The sequence below is a fragment of the Gopherus evgoodei genome, chromosome 2 (genome assembly GCF_007399415.2).
Source record: "Gopherus evgoodei ecotype Sinaloan lineage chromosome 2, rGopEvg1_v1.p, whole genome shotgun sequence".
Taxonomy (NCBI): domain Eukaryota; kingdom Metazoa; phylum Chordata; order Testudines; family Testudinidae; genus Gopherus; species Gopherus evgoodei.
Genome location: NC_044323.1, coordinates 47258056 through 47278900, shown reverse-complemented (window position 1 = coordinate 47278900; position 20845 = coordinate 47258056). Strand labels below are relative to the sequence as shown.

The 20845-nt window shown below is 40.2% G+C and overlaps 1 protein-coding gene across 1 annotated transcript in view; it reads right to left on the bottom strand.

The window, feature by feature from the left end:
- Positions 1-1905: 1905 nt before the first annotated feature.
- The window catches only part of LOC115645644 (probable acyl-CoA dehydrogenase 6), a 154200-nt gene continuing 135260 nt past the window's right edge, over positions 1906-20845 (bottom strand). Inside the window, 5 exon segments of the mRNA XM_030550579.1 lie at positions 1906-4434; positions 9917-10067; positions 10207-10285; positions 10287-10372; positions 20600-20773. Coding sequence (XP_030406439.1) covers positions 4341-4434; positions 9917-10067; positions 10207-10285; positions 10287-10372; positions 20600-20773 — 584 coding nt within the window. The 3' untranslated portion in view covers positions 1906-4340.

Genomic DNA, 20845 nt, shown 5'->3' with positions numbered 1-20845 from the left:
AACTTCTGTAGAAATGGAATTACCCTTTATTGAGGAATATTTCACTATATAGAGGATACTAGATGTAAGGAGACTATCTAGAGGGAGAGTATGTATTGCAGCCCGTGTTGTGTAGAGGCCTGGACTCTTAAGTTGTTCAAGATAACAAAAGTCCAACTCAGTCTGTTAACATAAAATTACTTAGATTTTATTAGTCTAAACAAAAGGGTATTCGTGTACCACCCAAGGATTGCTAAGGTGGTGACTGGTAAGAAAAAGCAAATGGAATATGAAATTAATGGATCAAAATTGGTGTAAAAAACTAGGCCTAGCTGGTGGACAAAAGAAAGAAAGATGGGCTAATCTTCCTATTACCCCCTTTTGGGTTCCTTAAAGACTTTCTCTTTTCCATAAAAAAGAACAGTTGTTACCATCTTTAATACCATCTAAACATCTGTAAAGCCAGGTGCATTCTCTATAAAACTGTCTGCAGCTAAATCGAAAGGGATAGTGTTAAAATGAAAACCTCACTTAATACTTTACATTTCAAATCTCTATCATTTCCTTTTCTGTATCTTTAATAAAGGGATGGCTTTTTAATGGTGGTTGTTGACATGCTGGCTCAGGTCTCTGCTCAACCCCTTGGCCTAAACAATCTTTGACTGTTGTACAATGACAAGATCACTAACAGCTGTGACTTTCTGGGCCCATTTATTCCATTGAAATTAACACCACTCAGAAATAAGCATTGGCCTCTGGATAGCTTTAGATACAACAAAATATAATTACTTAGAATGCCTTACAATTCATAACAAAAATGTTAGTGTCTCCCTATATCAGCAAATATTTGAGTGCTATGATATTGTCTTATGGTCATAAAATACTCTGCATTTACTCACTACAGAGGTGGATGCTATAGGAAAACTTTAGTACACTTGTTAGTATTTTGTCAAATGCACAAGTATTAGAGCTGAGTAACGTTTTTCAACCCAAACTATTGGTGAAAAGTGCAGTTTTGGGTTGACCACAACACTTTGTGAATTTGCATTGATTTCAGCAAATTGTTTTGGCAAAAAAAATTCTTGAGTTTTGACATTTTTTAAACTAAATATTTCTGTTTGAAACAACTATTTGAACAGCAAAGAATCCTGTGGCACCTTATAGACTAACAGACGTTTTGGAGCATGAGCTTTCGTGGGTGAATACCCACTTCCTCAGATGCATGTAATGGAAATATCCAGGGGCAGGTGTATATATATGTGTGCTAGCAAGCAAAGCTAGAGATAACGAGGTCAGCTCAATCAGGGAGGATGAGGCCCTGTTCTAGCAGTTGAGGTGTGAAAACCAAGAGAGGAGAAACTGATTCTGTAATTGGCAAGCCATTCACAGTCTTTGTTCAATCCTGAGCTGATGGTGTCAAATTTGCAGATGAACTGAAGCTCAGCAGTAACTGCTGTAACTGAGTAACTGCTGAGCTTCAGTTCATCTGCAAATTTGACACCATCAGCTCAGGATTGAACAAAGACTGTGAATGGCTTGCCAATTACAGAATCAGTTTCTCCTCTCTTGGTTTTCACACCTCAACTGCTAGAACAGGGCCTCATCCTCCCTGATTGAGCTGACCTCGTTATCTCTAGCTTGCTTGCTAGCACACATATATATACACCTGCCCCTGGATATTTCCATTACATGCATCTGAGGAAGTGGGTATTCACCCACGAAAGCTCATGCTCCAAAACGTCTGTTAGTCTATAAGGTGCCACAGGATTCTTTGCTGCTTTTACAGATCCAGACTAACACGGCTACCCTCTGATACTCAACTATTTGAAATTTCCTTTTAATTTTATTAAAAACCAAATGTTAACTAACTTTCTTTTCTGGATCAAACAAAAATGTTTGATTCAACTCAAAATTATTATTATTTTTTTTTTTGGAACTGCCAGCAAACCAAAATGTCCATTGTTCACAAAGTATATTGTAATTATCTTTACTTTTGTTTCTAAATTTAATTATGTAGTGGTGGGATTTTTTAAAAATTAGTAATTTTAGTAATGGCTCTTGCACTTAATGCGAATGATATTTTACTGTATAAGTAATACAAGTATTTCTAGTTGCAATGTACTTTTGTATTAGCTGTCATGATACTTAAAGGAAATATCTGCTTTAAAGAATTAACCTCACAGTGCTGTGGAGGTTCCTTAAAACATACTTTATGATTTATGACTAAACTATGAAAATTCTCCATGTTAATGAGGAATAATCCCATCAAAAGCATTTTTTTGCAGTAAGATGGTTTTGACAGTTGTGGTTTTTGTTTGTTTGTTTCCATTTAAAAGGTTTTGTTCTCATCTAAAAGTGGTGGGAGGAATGACCAAAGTCAATTCTGAAGGTACAGATAAGGCTGAAATAAATGTAAAGACTAATTTTGATTCAATGCAAGGATAATGTAAAACTAAGCTTTACATTTATTGCCAGCAGACTACAAAAAAATGCACAAACCAAGTAAAAGAAGTAATGGAGAAGATAGGTTTGAGATACAATGCAAAGAAATTTGAAGTCATGTTAATGGGACTGTAGGGACAGAAATCAAAATTGAAAAGAAACTGGAGAAGGTGGACAATTTTGCGTATATTGGAAGTACTATCAGCCAAGATGGTACCAGCTGAGAGGAAATAATAAGTATCGGGAAGGCACATGCTGCATTTAGAAGACTCAAAAAATCTCTCAAGACAAAATTGAATGTGTACAAAGCAACTGTTACTACCATCACAACATATAGCAGTGAGACATGGCAACTTACCAAGGAAGATACGCAAAAGCTGGATGCATTTCATCACAATTGTCTGAGAAGAATATTAGGAACAACACAGAGAGATAGGAAGACAAATGGAGATAGCGGAAAAATTACTGGACAAGTTACCCTCTCACAAATAACCTACAAAAGAAGAAATCAGAGGCTGGGATATGTGCTGAGAATGGAAAAAGAATGCTTATCAAATACCGCCCTTGAATGGAAGCCAGAAAATAGAGAGGAAGGCCGCGAATAACATGGAAATGACAGTTCTGAATGACATCGACATGAACTGGGAAGAGTTGGAGAGAAGGGCAGTTGACAAGCAAGGATGGCAAATATGGCTAGCCCAATGTGTAGCAAAGCGCTGGATGGACTTAAAGTCTAAACTTTACATTTATTGCAAGCAGCTGTACGTTTCATGTCAGGGACTTCTGTAACAAATTATGCTAATTTGTCCAACCAAATTTCATTTGTCACATTTGTGCTTTAAAGCAATTACAATTGACAGTACTGTTAAACACATTTTAATCAAGTTTAAACAATTCCAATGAGTGTAACTGACATTGATGAACCAATATTCATAGTGAGCAAATATTAATGGACTGATATATTTAGAGAAAAAGAAAAAAATGGTATTGTCTGTTTGGTATTTAGGTCCTAACCAGTGTAAACTGCTGTTAATCATAGATTCCAAAGCCAGAAAGGACACTTGTGATCATCCAGAATATCATCCTGTATAACACAGGCAGTAAAACTTCCTCAGTTTGGCTGCAGACTGTATCCATTTAGCTAAGGACTAGGTATTGTAAGGCAATATTACCAGACTTATGGCCACTGTTCAAAATGAATGATGTATATGTAGATCCACTTTCTGCAGTGTGTGAGCTATTGACTATTGAATATTACAAAGTGCAAGTTATGTAACCTATAGGTGAATGAAGGACAGCAGAATTACAGTTCCAGTAATGGAATATACAAGTTTAAGAAATGAGGCATAAGAAACTCTGGTGCCTAGAAGCCTTAACTGTGAACCAGGACTGTACAACCACTGAAGAAAAAAGTCCTTTCCCCAAAGACCTTACAACCTAAGATAAAGTGCATGCCTCCGGTAGCCGATATGGTTGGTGTTCAGTGCAGTTTTACATTAAAATTTTCTTAAGTAAAGTACTGGTAGAATTCTCTCTTGCATTGGACATGGCAAGGCGGCACTCAATTTGATCATGGCTTGGGGTTTTTTAACTGTAGGTGTAGCTTGCTTATATAAGTAGACACTCACTCCATTTACTTAATATGCACTAGACCACTCAAAAGCAGCAACTGGTCTGCAATAAGAGAAAATGTTGCAAGAGGATACTTGTTTTCAGGTTACTTCCTTTTTAATTTCAATATTTAATTTAAAAGTTATAGTACAAGAAATTGTGTATACCAAAGGCACTAGTAGGTCATTGACATAAATGCTAGAAAATTTCACTTAATCACCTTATATATATTGCTTATTCTTTCAGTATGTAATCAATATACTGTATCTCATGAATTTTCAATGAAGAAATGTAACTGTTGCTGGGTGTTACTTCTTTTGTGGAAGAGTTTCCATATATTTGCATATAATGGAAAGCATGACTTCATCTGCACCAGCTCCTCTTGACAGTAATCTTGAGTCTCTGCAGAGACAAAGAATGGGTGAAAACATTTGTATGATACATCAGCTGAAAACTCATGCTGAACTGAAATGTTTCCTGCCCCTCCCCCCACATTTAGTTACTACAAAGTTACTTTTCCTCCGGTTTTATTACCCAGAAACATATTCTAGCTAATATTGTAGACACACATCAATCAGAGTGAAGAAAGCTTTGCGGGTTATTTGAAAAGAAACACACAACATTGCTTCAGACATAGCCTAAAGTTTGGAAATGCAGTTATCTTCATGTATAATGCTAGCTCTGAATTTCAGTAACTTTGTTTCTCCTTCCAAGTAAAGCTTATGAAGTATTCTCCCCTTTGTCACCTTCCTACAGCTTTAAAAATCTGCCAGAGAAACTTTTAAAGAGCAGCTTGGTGTTCCATTGTCAACACTGGATTGTCCAAGTTTGTTAGGCTAACACTTGAAACCTCCATGCTCACCAGGATGAAGGCTGCACTTTACAAAATGAACTGGGGCCCATCTGTTCTCTGGAAATGTGTTTGCTGGGGGTGGAGGGTAGAGAGAGCAGGGTCCCTAAAAGGGTTCTAGGAAGAAAAGTCATCTTGCATCCATTAACTTTTCAGAAATTCAGGCCATGGCTACACTGGCGCTTTACAGCGCTGCAACTTTTGCGCTCAGGGGTGTGAAAAAAACACATACCCCTGAGCGCTGCAAGATACAGCGCTGTAAAGCCTCAGTGTAAACAGTGCCACAGCGCTGGGAGCGCGGCTCCCAGCACTGCAAGCTACAGCCGTAGAGGATGTGGAGTACATGCAGTGTTGGGAGAGCTCTCTCCCAGCGCTGGCGCTGTGACCACACTCGAAACTTCAAAGCGCTGCCATGGCAGTGCTTTGAAGTTTCAAGTGTAGCCATGCCCTCAGTGTAGTCTGTAACATTGAACTTCAGTGATCTCTGTAGTGAAGGGTCGTAATCAAACAGCAGCGGGGGTTCTGCAGAAGGCTGAGGGCAATCCATTTTTGCACAATGACTTGGGAGTAAATACTACTACTTAAAATCAATCACAGTATCCAACATCCATCTGGATCTGATAAGACTATTTAAGGCCTTTTACTCAGTTTATCTTTCTGGAAGGGCCGCTCTAACCCTACTTACTTTTGAGTGAGTGGTTTCAGCAATATTAATTGAAAAGCTGGCTGTTACACCACTGAACTATCGCCACCTGCAATGCCTAAATTCTCTTAGCTACTCAGGCCATAAACCACCATGCCCCTCTCTTTCCTATTTTCTTTGTAAATTTGATTTTTCCTGGGGAAAAAAATTGTTCTGCTAAACTACCACTCCTCAATTCAATAGTGACATTGTGGTAATCGGACACATATCAAGAAAAGAAGAAATTACTTAGTCATTCTAGATCAGATGTATATATTCATAAGATTTATGGTCTGTTTGAACAACAGCATAAAAAGTTACTGACTTTTTAAACATTTTCTAAAAAACTTAAAGATAATGTGACAGCAAATGCTTGGTTATTCAAAGTAACAACTTAAAAATCACACTTATAATTTTTTCTGTTACTAATAAAACTTTGCCTAGCAATAACTAAAAGGTATTTAAGAAAAAAAATCTTTTTCTCTTACCCCACTTTGTACATTTGGCAGCACCATTTACAGTCATTTAACCAGTTTCATATGTATAGCAAATAATCAATTTCCCCTGTGGCTTGCTTGGGTTTTACACACAGCAACTTGGGAAGAAAAACATTTAAAAAGCAAGAGTGCGAGATTTAAAAAGCAGGAATGCAACACCGTAACAGTTGGCAGAAGTTCGAGGTAGCTTGTAGTATTTGAAACTACTGAAAAATTTTTGTGACGACTAGATTTCAAGTTGATCATAACCCTTTACAAATTTAAATAGTTTCTAATAAAGTAAATTACTTAATCACTGACAAGCCTAAAAATTCATGTTATATTAAAATAAAATCTAAGTTTGTTGAATATCCACATATGTAATATATGGAAGATGTCTCCCTATAATAAATGGAGATGTTTCCATGAAAAAATCATATCTGCTCCTGTCATAAACAGATAGCTAAGGGTTAATGTCTCTTTCACCTGAAGCACCTGACCAGAGGACCAATCAGGAAACCGGATTTTTAGACCAATCAGGAAACCGGATTTTTTCAACTTTGGGTGGAGGGAATTGTGTCTCTGAGTCTTTTGTCTGCCTGCCTGCTTTCTCTGAGCTTTGGAGAAGTAGTTCTACTTTCTAATCTTCTGTTTCTAAGTGTAAGGACAAAGAGATCAGATAGTAAGTTATATGGTTTCTTTTCTTTGGTATTTGCATGAATATAAGTGCTGGAGTGCTTTGATTTGTATTCTTTTTGAATAAGGCTGTTTATTCAATATTCTTTTAAGCAATTAGCCCTGTATTGTATCACCTTAATACAAAGAGACCGTTTGTATTTTTTCTTTCTTTTTTTATATAAAGCTTTCTTTTAAGACCTGTTGGGAGTTTTCTTTACTTCAGGGAAATTGAGTCTGTACTCACCAGGGAATTGGTGGGAGGAAGAAATCAGGGAAGATCGGTGTGTGTTGAATTGGCTAGCCTGATTTTGCATTCCCTCTGGGGGAATAGGAAAGTCCTTTTTGTTTCCAGGATTGGGAACGGAGAGGGTAGTTTCACAGAGCTTGTGTCTGTGTATCTCTCCAGGAGCACCTGGAGGGGGGAAGGAAAAAAGGATTATTTCCCTTTGTTGTGAGACTCAAGGGATTTGGGTCTTGGGGTCCCCAGGGAAGGTTTTTCAGTGGGACCAGAGTGCCCCAAAACACTCTAATTTTTTGGGTGGTGGCAGCAAGTACCAGGTCCAAGCTGGTAACTAAGCTTGGAGGTTTTCATGCTAACCCCCATATTTTGGACGCTAAGGTCCAGATTTGGGACTAAGGTTATGACAGCTCCTCTTCCTCTCCCGCCAAAAAAGAAAAGAAAAATCCTTACTATATCTATTTTATTTAACAAACACTGAGATATAAGAAGTGAAACATCTGGGAAATGCATTATATAAAACCAGCAGGATGTCTGGTGAGGGGGAGTCGTAACTAGATTTCATTAATTCCTTCTAACAACTCTATACGTTGGAAATACTTTTGTAGAACAAATGATTTAAGAATTATTGAACTTAAAGTGATTGTATAAACCTGTCTGCCAAGTTGTTTTATTAACTATGTCTGGTTAAAATTCCCTACCAACACTATTAAGCAATTTAAAAGCTGAATTTATTAAACAGTTATCATAGTGCATGATGCTTGCTGAAGTAATAGCAGACTGACGTGTGTCAGGCACTAACACTGCTTACTAAGGATTACTTTGCAAACTAATTCTCATGGTATGACTGAATGGAAATGCTGAGTGCTTACAGTAACAGCCGCTTGCTGCTGTACAAATGTCACAGTGATGTGAACTGATTACAGCAATGTCTGAGTAAAATGAAGAACTAGAGATTTGCTGCTTTGTTTATTAGTAGAGATTACAATGGATCACAGAGTAAACCTGTGTTTGTTCCTTCAGGTGATATTCTTTCACCTCTCTGGTGACTATGATTAGCCAACCATGGAATTGTATTAGTTCAGAACAAAATTCTGGAGTGTGACCATCATCATTTAGATCTATTTATAATGCTTTTTCTTTTAAGGTGGCACGGATTTATTTCTTTAATATTAGATGGCAGGCACAGGATAGATCCCAATAGGAAATGTGCTAGTCTGCTTAGTAGCTATCCTGGAATGGGCCCAGAACAGCCATGTCTCAGAGTCAGACGGGTGCTCCCAGAAGTAGCAATAGTGCCAAAACCACAAGTTCAGAGGACAAATCAGACCCATCCAAATGCATGAGATTTTTTCCATCCTCCACATAAATCCTACTCCTGTGGCTTATGTAATACACATATATTACAGCACCACTGCCAATAACAGCATGTTCTGAAAAGGGCAGGAAGCTTGCAGAAAGATGCTCTGGGGAATGAAACACTTACACTGCTCCCAGCTCGGGAAATTGCCACATCACTGCCCTGTGGTCAACACAGCCGAGCTCTCTTTTTCAGCCAGCTTACATCAGCCTTGCCTCTCTGAAGCAGTAGTTCTACAGCATTTCGAACAAAGTTTTACATCACATGTTTTTAAACAACATTTTCCTTCTGTTGCTTTACACAGAAATGGTATATGTACTAATATCTTGACAGACCTAACCCTGATTCCACTAAAACTTTGTTAGGAATCTTATTACGAGGATTAATATGCAAGCTGAAATCTTCTATAAGCAGGAGAATTTAAGATCCATATTTTGTTTATGTAACAATGCATACAGCATTAACTTCATTTTGCATATAAGCGTGCTTGGGGCGGCATGCCGCGGGGGGCGCTCTGCTGGTTCCCCGGAGGGCGGCAGGCGGCTCCGGTGGACCTCCCGCAGGCAGGCCTGCGGAGGGTCCTCTGGTCCCGCGGCTCTGGTGGAGCATCCGCAGGCACGCCTGCGGGAGGTCCACTGTAGCCGCAGGACCAGCGGACCCTCCACAGCCACGTCTGCGGGAGATCCACCAAAGCCAAGGCAGAGCGCCCCCCATGGTGTGCTGCCATGCTTGGGGTGGCGAAATGGCTAAAGCCGGCTCTGCTCTACAGGTAAAATTTACTCATGGTGTGTAGGGCCACTGCAAGGCCTTTGCACATCTTAAATCCCATCCAAGGGGCTGTATTGAGGGAGCAGGGGGCAGAACTTCATTCCTTCACATGTCTTGGAAAGGATCTTTGACCTAAACCCCACACAGGCTGCCAGAGAAGACTACTGGGAGGTCAACCAGGGGAAGGGTTGTTGGAGCTGTGTGGAGTGTTGAGTTTCAAAAACAGGAGCCTAAAGGTAGACTCCTGAATCCATTTGATGGAGGGGGGTCAAGTTCTGTTGCTCTTTCATTTTTATCTTGGTTCTGTAATTTGTGTCAGGAGCACCTACGATAGGCACCCCCTTGCTAATGGGGAAAGGACCTGTCATTAAGGTGGCTTTCTCTCTGGAGCTACTACCTTAGAGACATACAGGGCTAATGGTGAACTGTAGAAGGATACGGATTCACCACCACTCCCTTTACTTGAGCTTCAGACAAGCCTTGTGGGTAGACTGAACCACACAATTACTGTTTAAAGCTGTGATCCTACAAAAGGGATCTTCTTCCATGTTCCTTGACTGTTACACCTGGGCAAAGTCACATTGGAGCCAATGAAACTCTCTGCCTGTGGATCCCCACTGCAGGATCAGGCAGGAGGATCAGATCTGTGGATTGTGTAACTCCAATGGAACTTCATTATTTATGTCAACTGGGGGTCTGTTCCAGATTATTTACACTGAAGCAAAATTGGAAACAGCAAACATCCCATGTAGGATTTTTAATACTGCATATATTTGGTCAAAGTTATTTAAAGCAGAGTCAAAACCTTTCGCATTCTCAAACAGTGACTCACCTATAGAGTCTGTTCACTAGCACCTCACTGGTGAATCCCATTCCTCCCCAGAACTGGAGGCAATTATCACTCAGCTCACGGGCTAGACGACCTTCCTTTAGTTTAGCCATGGAAGCAAATTTGGTAACATCATTGCCTCTTACATAGAGCGCTAAAATAAAAGCACACATTCTATAGTAAGTCACTGACTGCAGTATAACCTCACTCCCAACACCTTTCCCACATTTTTCCAATCATGACAATTTTTTGATATTAAGAGTATATTCCTGAAGCCAAATGTGGAAGCTTACCAACAACCTGATAGAACAGAGAGCGAACAAGTTCCACCTCAGTTGCTAATTCTGCCAGGCGAAAGTGCACTGTTTGTTTGGTTATGCAGTACTGGCTGGTTGTATATTTTCCATTGGCGAGTATAGTCAATAGTTTCTTGTATCACATTTTCCATTGGTGCCAGGACTAGAGGAATCAAAGCACAGAACAGCAGCTGTTTTTACTCAAGAGTTTTTCAAATATGTGGTGTGTGTGAGGTTTGTTAAAAAGGAAGACTTTTTTCTCCTCCCAGGTTGTATAAAATAGGTACAATGAATAAACCAGTTGTTTAAAAATAAATTATTCTATGGGGCTAATTTATTATTTATAGTTTCCGTTCCCTAGAGATGTTGGTCATTCCCATATGTCCTGAAGAAAGACTTTAGAATATATGTATGTATAAACTGGAATATTAACATCTTCTTTTCTATTCCCACTGCCAATACCCTTGTCAATGCTTCAATAACCTCCTACTTCAATTACTGTAATCTTCTTCTCTCATTCCTTCTAGACCATCCACATGGCACAGCTGCCAAACTCATCTTCCCTGCCTTATCACCAGTCTTTATGAGTCCCTTCAGGGACTCCACATCCCTTTCTGCGTCACTTTTAAGGCTACTCCTTGCTTCTGTCTCATCACTGGTCACTCATCACACCCATATAACCTTCTATACATGATGGGACAACCTAAAGGAACCAAGAATTCTGAACTGTCTATAGGAACATAAGAATTACTATACTCAATAAGACCATTAGTCCATAGAGTCCAGTGGCCTCAAAGGATGGTGTAAGAATCCTAGAGTGTTACCCTGAATTTGAGGGGTAGGGGTGTACTCCAGAATGTGATCACGCTAAATGTAATCCTATTATGTGCATTCAGCCACCATGAATTAATGAAATAGAACACCACATAGCATAGGGTTAATTTGAAAGCAGGCTTTTAGAGGCAAGGTCAAAACTAGCTGGCAATTTCTGCTAATGAGAATGGAAAACGGGGAGAGAAAAAGTCAACAATTGAGACTGAAAGAAAATAAGTGGACGGAAAACCTTGAATCTGGGCACCTCTGATATAGAAGTTTATTATGGTTAAGATTGTTAGGAATGTTGATAAGTAGTTTATTGAAAGTTAGGAAAAGTGATTATTTAGTAGGGGTCACTATGTTTTGTAGAAGTTAGTTATAAAAGATTAGCTAATACAGTGTACGTGGAGCAATCCTCTGAAGCCATCTTGAGAGACATTCTTCCCGACACCTTTTCTCAGGGGTGAGCAACTGGCCACTGTGAACCTGCTGTTAATTATTCAATACTGTTCCAGATTTTAGGTAAATATTTGGGATGTTCTAAATCTATTGCTTATGTTTGTGTGTGCTTAAATCTAATAAACTGCAGTTTTAAACAGAGCACCCTTACTTGCATTAATCTTTTATCAGACGGAATTGCTGTGTTGTCATTGATTTATTCTTGACACTGCCTGGAATGAAATAGTTAAGTTACCACTGCTGTGGCTTCTGAAAACCCTGGGTAACAACAGGAGACATATGTGGAACAATCTGCTCCCCTGTACATAATTTCCTATGCCTAGTCTTTCTACAACTCTTTAAACTAGAAGAAATGAACTAAGCTCTTTTCATTCTACTGATAATCAATGTGAAAGGTCATTTCTCAGGGATACAAAGGGGACATCATCTACTCACAAGCTGAAGAATCTGCCTCATCAGAATGCAGGGCACCTCATGCCTAAAGATTTATCGTTGTTCTCTAACTTGGCCTTGGCTGCATGACTCACAGACCTGAGCTACCATGCACAAATTAAGAATTTAGGAAGATGCCATTCTACGCTCTTAGCACACATTAAACTTTCCCATCACCTCCAGGTTCAATATAGAAATTAATAAATAAAAGAGATCTGCACTTTACTCTCCAAGTCCCCAATCTTACAGTGTGATCTGCTAGCATCTGTGGGACTCTGTAGGGGTCCATGTTGTCCTGAGGGCAACATGACAGATTTTTAAATTGAATGGGAGTGTCACATTATGACACTATGTGCTTCATTATTTTCTTCAAGAAAGCAAGAAACACAGTTACTTTTATTAATGTCTGTGATATATTTACTATACTATACACAAGTGGTTCTCAACTTGTGGCCTAATCAGCACACAGTTGTGGCCCATGTGACATCCTCTGGGCCATGCATATAGTATTGCATGCAGACCACATAACACATTGTGGGCCACATATAGTAAATAGGTTGAGAACCACTGCTATACACCAACTATAAAGAACTCAAAGACAACCCCACACCACAATTTACCCAGGAATTTAAGGATATCATCAAATCCTTCCCCAAACAACTCAAAGAGAAACTCTACAACCTCATTCTCCACAAATCCACCCCAGGGACCTTCTATATGCTTCCCAAAATACACAAACAAGGGAACCCAGGCTGACCATCATATCTGGCCACAGCACTTTGACTGAAGGAATATCAGGACTCACAGAACCCATCCTCCAACTATTCACCACACAAAGGGGTAGCTTCCTCCACCACACAACTGACTTCCTCCAGAGACACCACAATGTTAATAACCTCCTCAGAACATCATCCTTGTCATTATAGATATCACCACCTCATACATCAACATCCCTCACAATTATAGCATTTCTGCCTGCCCCAAATATTTACAAGATAATGGACAACCCTCAGATATCCACTCCAAACACACCATCAAACTCATCCATAATAATTTTACATTCAACAATAAACACTTTGTCCAAACCATGGGAACAGTGATGGGTAGTAGGATGGCTCCACAATATGCCAACATCTTAATGGGACACCTCGAGGAAGAATTTCTGGACAAATGCAACATAAAACCAATGACAGCTCTGAGATATGTTGATGATATTTTCATTTCCTGTACCGATGACATACACTCCATCATAGATTTCCACCACAACTTCAGTAACCACCACCCATCTCTCTAGAAACCTCCCACACTAGCATCAACTCCCTGAACACCACAATCAGCTTCAATAATGGAACCGTAGAAACAACTATATACAAGAAATCCACACATAATCACACCTGCCCTCACAGACCTAGTAACCACCCAAACACACCAAGAAATTTATCTACAGCCAGGCACTCAGATACCACAGAATAGACCAGAGGAGAAAAACTGGGATATACACCTTAACACACTTAAAACAGCCTTCCCCAAACAAGGACACTCCACCAGAGAAGTAGATCACATCATGGAACAGGCCACTCAAGTACCCCAAGAAAGCTGCTTCCATACAGAAATAAAACCCCCTCCAACTGTACACACCTAGTTGTCACTTACCACACCCCACACTGGAACCTATACAGAGTATCTATCATCAAACAATTACAACACATACAACACAATGGACACCACATTCTGAAAAGAACCTTTCCTGAACCCTCTCTTTTGGCCTTTAGTCAATGCCCAATGTCTCCGAGCTCATTATCAGAAGCAAGCTCTCCACAGACTAGGATATACCAACTCAAAGCAGCAGCAGCCCCTTCCAGAAAAAGAAATGCAAAGCCTGTAGGCATATCTCCACTGCTCTGATGATCAACATTCTCACAACACACCTTTCAAGATCCATGGGTCCTACACTTGCCTATTACAACATGTGGTGTACCTCATCCAGTGCACTAAATGCCCCAATAGCAACTGTGTGGGTGAAATGAGACAATCACTATGCTCTCAACTGAACTCTCACTGAAAAATGATAAAAGACAAAAACACTCTATCACCTAGGGGTGAACACTTTTCACAACACAATCACTCTGACCTCCCAGTCCTCATTCTCAAAGGAAATCTGCACAACACTTTCAAAAGACAAGCCTAGGAACTTCAATTCATAACTCTGCTAGACACTAAGGGTATATCCACATTACCCGCCAGATCGGCGGATAGTGATCGATCGGGGATCGATTTATCGTGTCTCGTCTAGACGCGATAAATCGATCCCCGAATGCGCTCCCTGTCGACTTCAGATCATCACCAGGGTGAGAGGCGGAAGCAGAGTCGATGGGGGAGCTGCGGCCATCGATCTCAGGATGGGAGGATGGGAGGTATGGGAGGTAAGTTGAACTAAGATACGTTGACTTCAGCTACACTATTCTCATAGCTGAACTTGCATATCTTACATCAACCCCCCCCGCCACTCAGTGTAGACCAGGCCTAAAAAACATCGACTGAATAGAGACACTGGATAACTAATGGGGTACTTCACCTTGAATGGTCCCTTGAAATGTGTGTTAACAACTTATGCTAAACAATCTGTTCCACCTTGTATTTAGTTGTGACACTCTGAGTACATTTCCCAGACCTGAAGAAGAGCTCTGTGTGACTCAAAAGTTTGTCTCTTTCACCAACAGAAGTTAGTCCAATAAACGATATTACCTCACTCACCTTGTCTTTGTGACACACTTGGCAGAGAAAGAGAGAAAGGAATGTTTAATAATTTGGGACCATATTTTGACTTGGTAAAATAAGATTTGTATAAAACATAAGGCCAATAAAAACATTTTCAGAAAATTATTCTTTTTGTTCTATTTTTAATATATATTCCAATGGAAACAGATTAAAACAAAATTCTTTGAAGATGTGCTACCTCCTCAGGCTATCCAAACTATGTTAGACTATCAGATATACTTTGATCTGGTCTATAATTTATAGGAGCAATTTTGTGTCCAGAAATAATTGCATCTGCACTGAACTGCAAAGGGACACTTTACAAGATAGACTTCAAACTTCTCGTTTGTGGATCCCAACAAGTGATTAGATTATCTAGAAATGTTTACTCCTGTAAAGATGGAGGCTGGTCCTGAAAATCTGCCCCTATTTAGAAAATAAAAGATTTTAAAAATACCATTTTACACGTAACTTAGGCCCAGTCCTATATTTGGTTTCCCACGGGTGGATCCCCACTCCCATGCAGATCCAGTGGCAGGATTGGAGACAGCGGTATGAAGATATTTTTAATATAGTTTTTAACCATGGTGTCCTTTTAAAAAATGAAAAGAAAATACACATTACTCTGTCAACTAATGTTTCTCGAAGTACAACAAAAAGTCTTTATCAGAACATTACAAGCATCACTTTACTTTTTTAGGCTGAGCTACAGAATCACATACTTAAAAAATACCCCTAAAATGAAAAATTGTTTCTGAGGCTGTGCTAATTTGGTTGACTTTATTTTCAGAGAAATTCTGTCACAGATGTTTTTCAACATTAATCCCTTTTCAAAAAGCTGCCTGGCTTTATCATGCCCACCAGGAAGTTTCTGTGAACATCTGTCACCTTTCTCATAGCAGGTTTCTTTTCCCTATTTCACTTTATTTCCACAGAAAAAGTGTAATTTAATCCTCCCTCCTTCTTATTTTGATTTCTCAGCCACTTTCTTTTGTTTGTCTCTTATTTCAATGTCCATATTACATTCTAAACTTGGAGGAACTTTCTATTGAGTTTTATAGAGAAAATTTGCACACCATACCTACAGAATGGAGACTATATCCTGAAAAGCGGTGACTCTGAAAAACCCAACATGAGCTCCCCATGTGATGCTGTGGCAAAAGGGGCTAATGCGATATATGGATGTACAAGTGGGAGTAACAAGTAGTAGGGAAGTGATTTTACCTCCCTGATAGCTGCTTTCAACTACCTGAAAGGGGGTTCCAAAGAGGATGGATTTAGACTGTTCTCAGTGGTACCTGATGACAGAACAAGGAGTAATGGTCTCAAGTTGCAGTGGGGGAGGTTTAGGTTGGATATTAGGAAAAACTTTTTCACTCAGAGAGTGGTGAAGCACTGGAATGGGTTACCTACGGAGGTGGTGGAATCTCCTTCCTTAGAGGTTTTTAAGGTCAGGCTTGACAAAGCCCTGACTGGGATGATTTAGTTGGGAACTGGTCCTGCTTTGAGCAGGGGGTTTGACTAGATGACCTCCTGAGGTCCCTTCCAACCCTGATATTCTATGATTCTATGATTCTACCTCTGTATATGGCATTGGTGAGACTGATACTGGAATAGTGCATACATTCCTTGGGTCAACATTTTAAAAGGGATGTTGACAAACTGGAGAGGGTGCAGAAAAGAGCCACAAAAATAACTTTATGGTTGGAGAACAGCTTTACAGCGAGAGACTTAAGGAGGTGTACAGTAACTCCTCACCTAACGTCATCCCGGTTAACATTGTTTTGTTGTTACATTGCTGATCAATTAGAGAACATGCTCATTAAAGTTGCGCAATGCTCCCTTATAACATCGTTTGGCAGCCGCCTGCCTTGTCCACAGCTTGCAGGAGGAGCAGTCCATTGGAGCTAGCTCGTGGAGGCCTGGGACCAAGGTGGACTGGTAGCCCCCCATCAGCTCCCCATTCCCCTAAGTTCCCTGTGCAACAGCTGCCCAGCAAGCCTGCTGGCAGTTCAGCTGTTCCTCCCCCCATGTGCTGCTCCTGCCCTCTGCCTTGGAGCTGCTCCTCAGAGCCTCCTGCTTGCTGTGCAGAGGGTGGGGGGAATATGAGGGGGACTAATATAACGGTGTTCCCCTCTCCCCTGCTCCTGCACCCCACTTATTCCATCTCCATAGAGTGGGGTGTGGGGGGACACGACAGGGCTCAGGATGGAGGGAGCTTGGGCAGCAGCTGCTGTCTCAACTTCCTGATCTACTTGAAAAGGCAGTGTACTTAGAATGGGGTCAGTGTACTTAAAGGGGCAATGCGCATCTCTCTCTCACACACACACACACACGGTGTGTGTCACTGTCTCTCTCAGCCATGCTGTCTCCCCTCCCTCCATTCGTGCTGCCTTGTAGAGTGTGAGGCTACATTAACAACAATGGGTTAACCCTTGAAGGCTCAGCCGATTGTTAGTTCATCATTTAGCAGTAAGGCATTTCCTGGGAAATATCCCACCTTCTGACTTCACCATTTCAACCAAGCTTCACAATCATCATCGCTGTGTACCAGTATTAAATTGCATCCAACGAAGTGGGTATTCACCCATGAAAGCTCATGCTCCTATATGTCTGTTAGTCTATAAGGTGCCACAGGACACTTTGCTGCTTTTACAGATCCAGACTAACACGGCTACCCCTCTGATACTTGACAGTATTAAATTGTTTGTTTAAAACATATACTGTGTGTTTATATATATATAATATAGTCTTTTGTCTGGTGAAAAAAAATTCCCCACTATTTACATTAATTCTTATGGGGAAATTGGATTCATTTAACATCATTTCGCTTAAAGTTGCATTTTTCAGGAACATAACTACAACATTAAGCAAGGAGTTACTGTATCTGTATCTTATCAAAAACCAAACTGAGAAATGATTTGATTACAGTGTATAAGTACCTTCAAAAGGAGAAAATACGTAGTACCAAAGGGCTTTTCAGTATAGTGAAGTAAGGCATAACAAGAACCAATGTCAATGCCCAGAACCTGAAGCCAGACAATCTAATCAGAAATAAGGCATACATTTTTATCAATGAGGGTGATTAACCGCTGGAACAAATTACCAAGGGAAGTGGTGGATTTCCCATGTCTTCAAATAAGACTGGCTGCCTTTTCGGAAGATATGTTTTAGCCAAAACCACAACGTACTGTGCTCATTACTGGAATAACTGGATGAAATTCAATGGCTTGTGATACACAGAAGGTCAGACTGGACAATCTTATGGTCCCTTCTGACCTTAAACTCTATGGCTCTGCAATGTAATTGAAAGTTTCCCTTCCCTTCTGCTTTGATGTGGCAGGAAAGTGGTTAAAATGTGAGTGGCATTCCCAGTGGGATAGCTGTTGGAATGTTCACTCATCCCTGTGGAGAGAGGGGAAAGCCAGCTCTTCAGTTACTGTGGTAATTATGAGAACAAGTCATAAGAGAGAGAGAGCGAGCTGCAAATTAAAATTTAAAAATTAATTTGACAAGATTTTGATGGGGACAAAGCTGCCTTTTCCTTGCACACAATCCCCAAGGGATAGATGGTAACTGCTGTGTAATGACATACTAATTAATTAAGAAAAAAAAGCTTCTGTATGGCTTTGATGGGACTTGTAGAAGAGCAGGATGATACAAATATCTGCAGGAAGACTCTTGTCACAGCCAGACTCTTTTGCTTTTGGGGGGGCAGTGGCAGGGGTTGGTGATGCTGGATACTTTGTCTTTTAAGCTTTAGCAGCAAGCCTTTGTGTGTGTTATGGACAGAATTCTGCAATTGATTCCAGTGGTTAAGGGACAGCTTGTGACTGACTTTGTGGATGTGCAAGACTGAGGATATGGAGAAAGGAGTTACTCCCAGTCCAGGGTATAGACACAGTCAAGATTCTTGCACTCTTTGGGTGAAATTCACTTCTGTGCAGAAGGCCAGAGGAAGGCTGAACAGTAAAAATCCAGCTTTTTCCCTCTAGCTCTGGGCTGGAGGAGGCATACTCAGTCGATCTCTGATAGGATGGTGCATGTGCAGTGTGGTCAGCACTAAGAACTAGGAGAGGCTGGGGCATGCTCAGAGAGGGTGGAATCTTTAGAGATATTAGGTGTTAAGCTCTAGCAAGTCGCTACTGAGCATATGCAAACTGTGATTTTTCAGAGACTTATTATTTGGCCAAATTTAGGCAGACTTCCATGGGGCTGGCAAAAAGGCATATCCTTCACCCACTACCAAATTTCATGACCCTGCTCCAAAGCCTGAGGATGCCAGAGCTGTTTAAAGAAAAGGTCACCAGATTTTTTTTTAAGATGAGCCAAACAGCCTATTTTTTTCTAACCTCATTCTCAGAAATGGCAGAACCATTTTGGACAACATTTTCCAGAAGAATTGAGTCTGAATACAGATGCCCAGCATGTAAAATTTCGGCCTGAACAGTTAAAGTTGGACAAAGTTATAAACAACTGAAAACAGTGTCATATAATGGGACATACTGGGCAATCTTAATAATAGACAGAGCTACGTCCTGTCTAAAATATCTTTACATAACTTTGAAATTTTAGTAAAGATCATCTTATTAGAGGGGGCCAAATAATACTATAAACTAAGTAAATATTGTAAAAGAGTGAATGGTTCAGGAGGCTGTTGAAGGGATGCAGGTTTGACCCTGTCCTGCATTAGTAATGACTGACATTTGATACCATTTGATTACTATTTGGTAGTCCAAGTTAAGTTAATTATTAATAATACTCAGCAATTGTGTGGTACTTTATGCACTATTAAAGTACTAGTAAATGCTGGCTATCACAATCAGTTCTCAGTCAATAAGTCTCTGCATCACAAGACCACCTCCACAGAACTTAAAGGGGGCACCATAAAAACAACAGTCAGACAAACCAAAAAACCCTCCATTTGCTTCAGCTTAAATTCTGCAAAATTCCCATGGACTCCAATGGGAGCAGGAGCAAGCTCTAAATGGGTCACACTCTCTCACTCCCTCAGCACAGGTCTGCCAGTTCAGGGTTGAGACACAGAGGCAGAACAGCACGGGGAAATTTGTCCTGCCACTGCTTATGCTGTACTCATATCAAGGTGAAACAGAGGATTTGAGATGGAGAGCTGTTAAAGAAGAGCACCTTCGCCTCTAAGGAGAGAACAAGAAGCAATGGGCTTAAACTGCCGCAAGGGAGGTTTAGGTTGGACATTAGGAAAAAGTTCCTAACTGTCAGGGTAGTTAAACACTGGAATAAATTGCCTGGGGAGGCTGTGGAATCTCCATCTCTGGAGATATTTAAAAGTAGGTTAGATAAATGTCTATCCGGGATGGTCTAGACAGTATTTGGTCCTGCCATGAGGGCAGGGGACTGGACTCGATGACCTCTCGAGGTCCCTTCCAGTCCTATAATCTATGAATCTATGAATCTTTACACAGCCACTGAATTCTCTGAAGAAAAAACAGAAAATTATAGCTTCTCCATTACAGGCAGTTTCAGAAGGCAGCCTTATGTTTAAATTCATGTTTGCTATTTTCCATAATCTTTGCATTTCATTGGTAGTCCACACACAATGCTGCTGCATTTCCATTTTTCCTCATGCTGTCGTCAGAAGGCTCCAGGAAAAACAAACAAACAAACAAACAAAAATAACTCCAAACCAAACCCAAACCAAATATCCAAAAAGCAAACAACAAAAACCCTGCAGTGCCTCACTTGTAGTATCCAAAGGTTACAGTTCTTTCAATTTCATTTTTATTCCAGCTATACAAAGAAAAAGTTCTCTATGTCTAGACTATGACCAATTTTACAAAAATAAATTACAAGAGTTTGCTGTAATCCACCACCAGGAAAGTAAATTTTGTTAGTCATTTGTAAGAGTGAGTTTTATCTCTTGCCAGGAGTACCGCTGATGACTTACTGTTGGCTACTGCCCATAAACGCTCTTCTTGGAATTGCAACATCTGGTATGTAAAGCCCATTCCTTCCTCCCCAATGAGGTATTTGCTGGGAACTCTGACATCTTCAAAAAAGATCTGTGCTGTGTCTGACGACCTCATACCCATCTTGTCTATCTTTTTAGCAATGTGAACACCTAAAAATAAAGATGGATTAGGAAGGATACAGGGAATAGGAGTCTAGGGTATATAATTATATATATTAATTT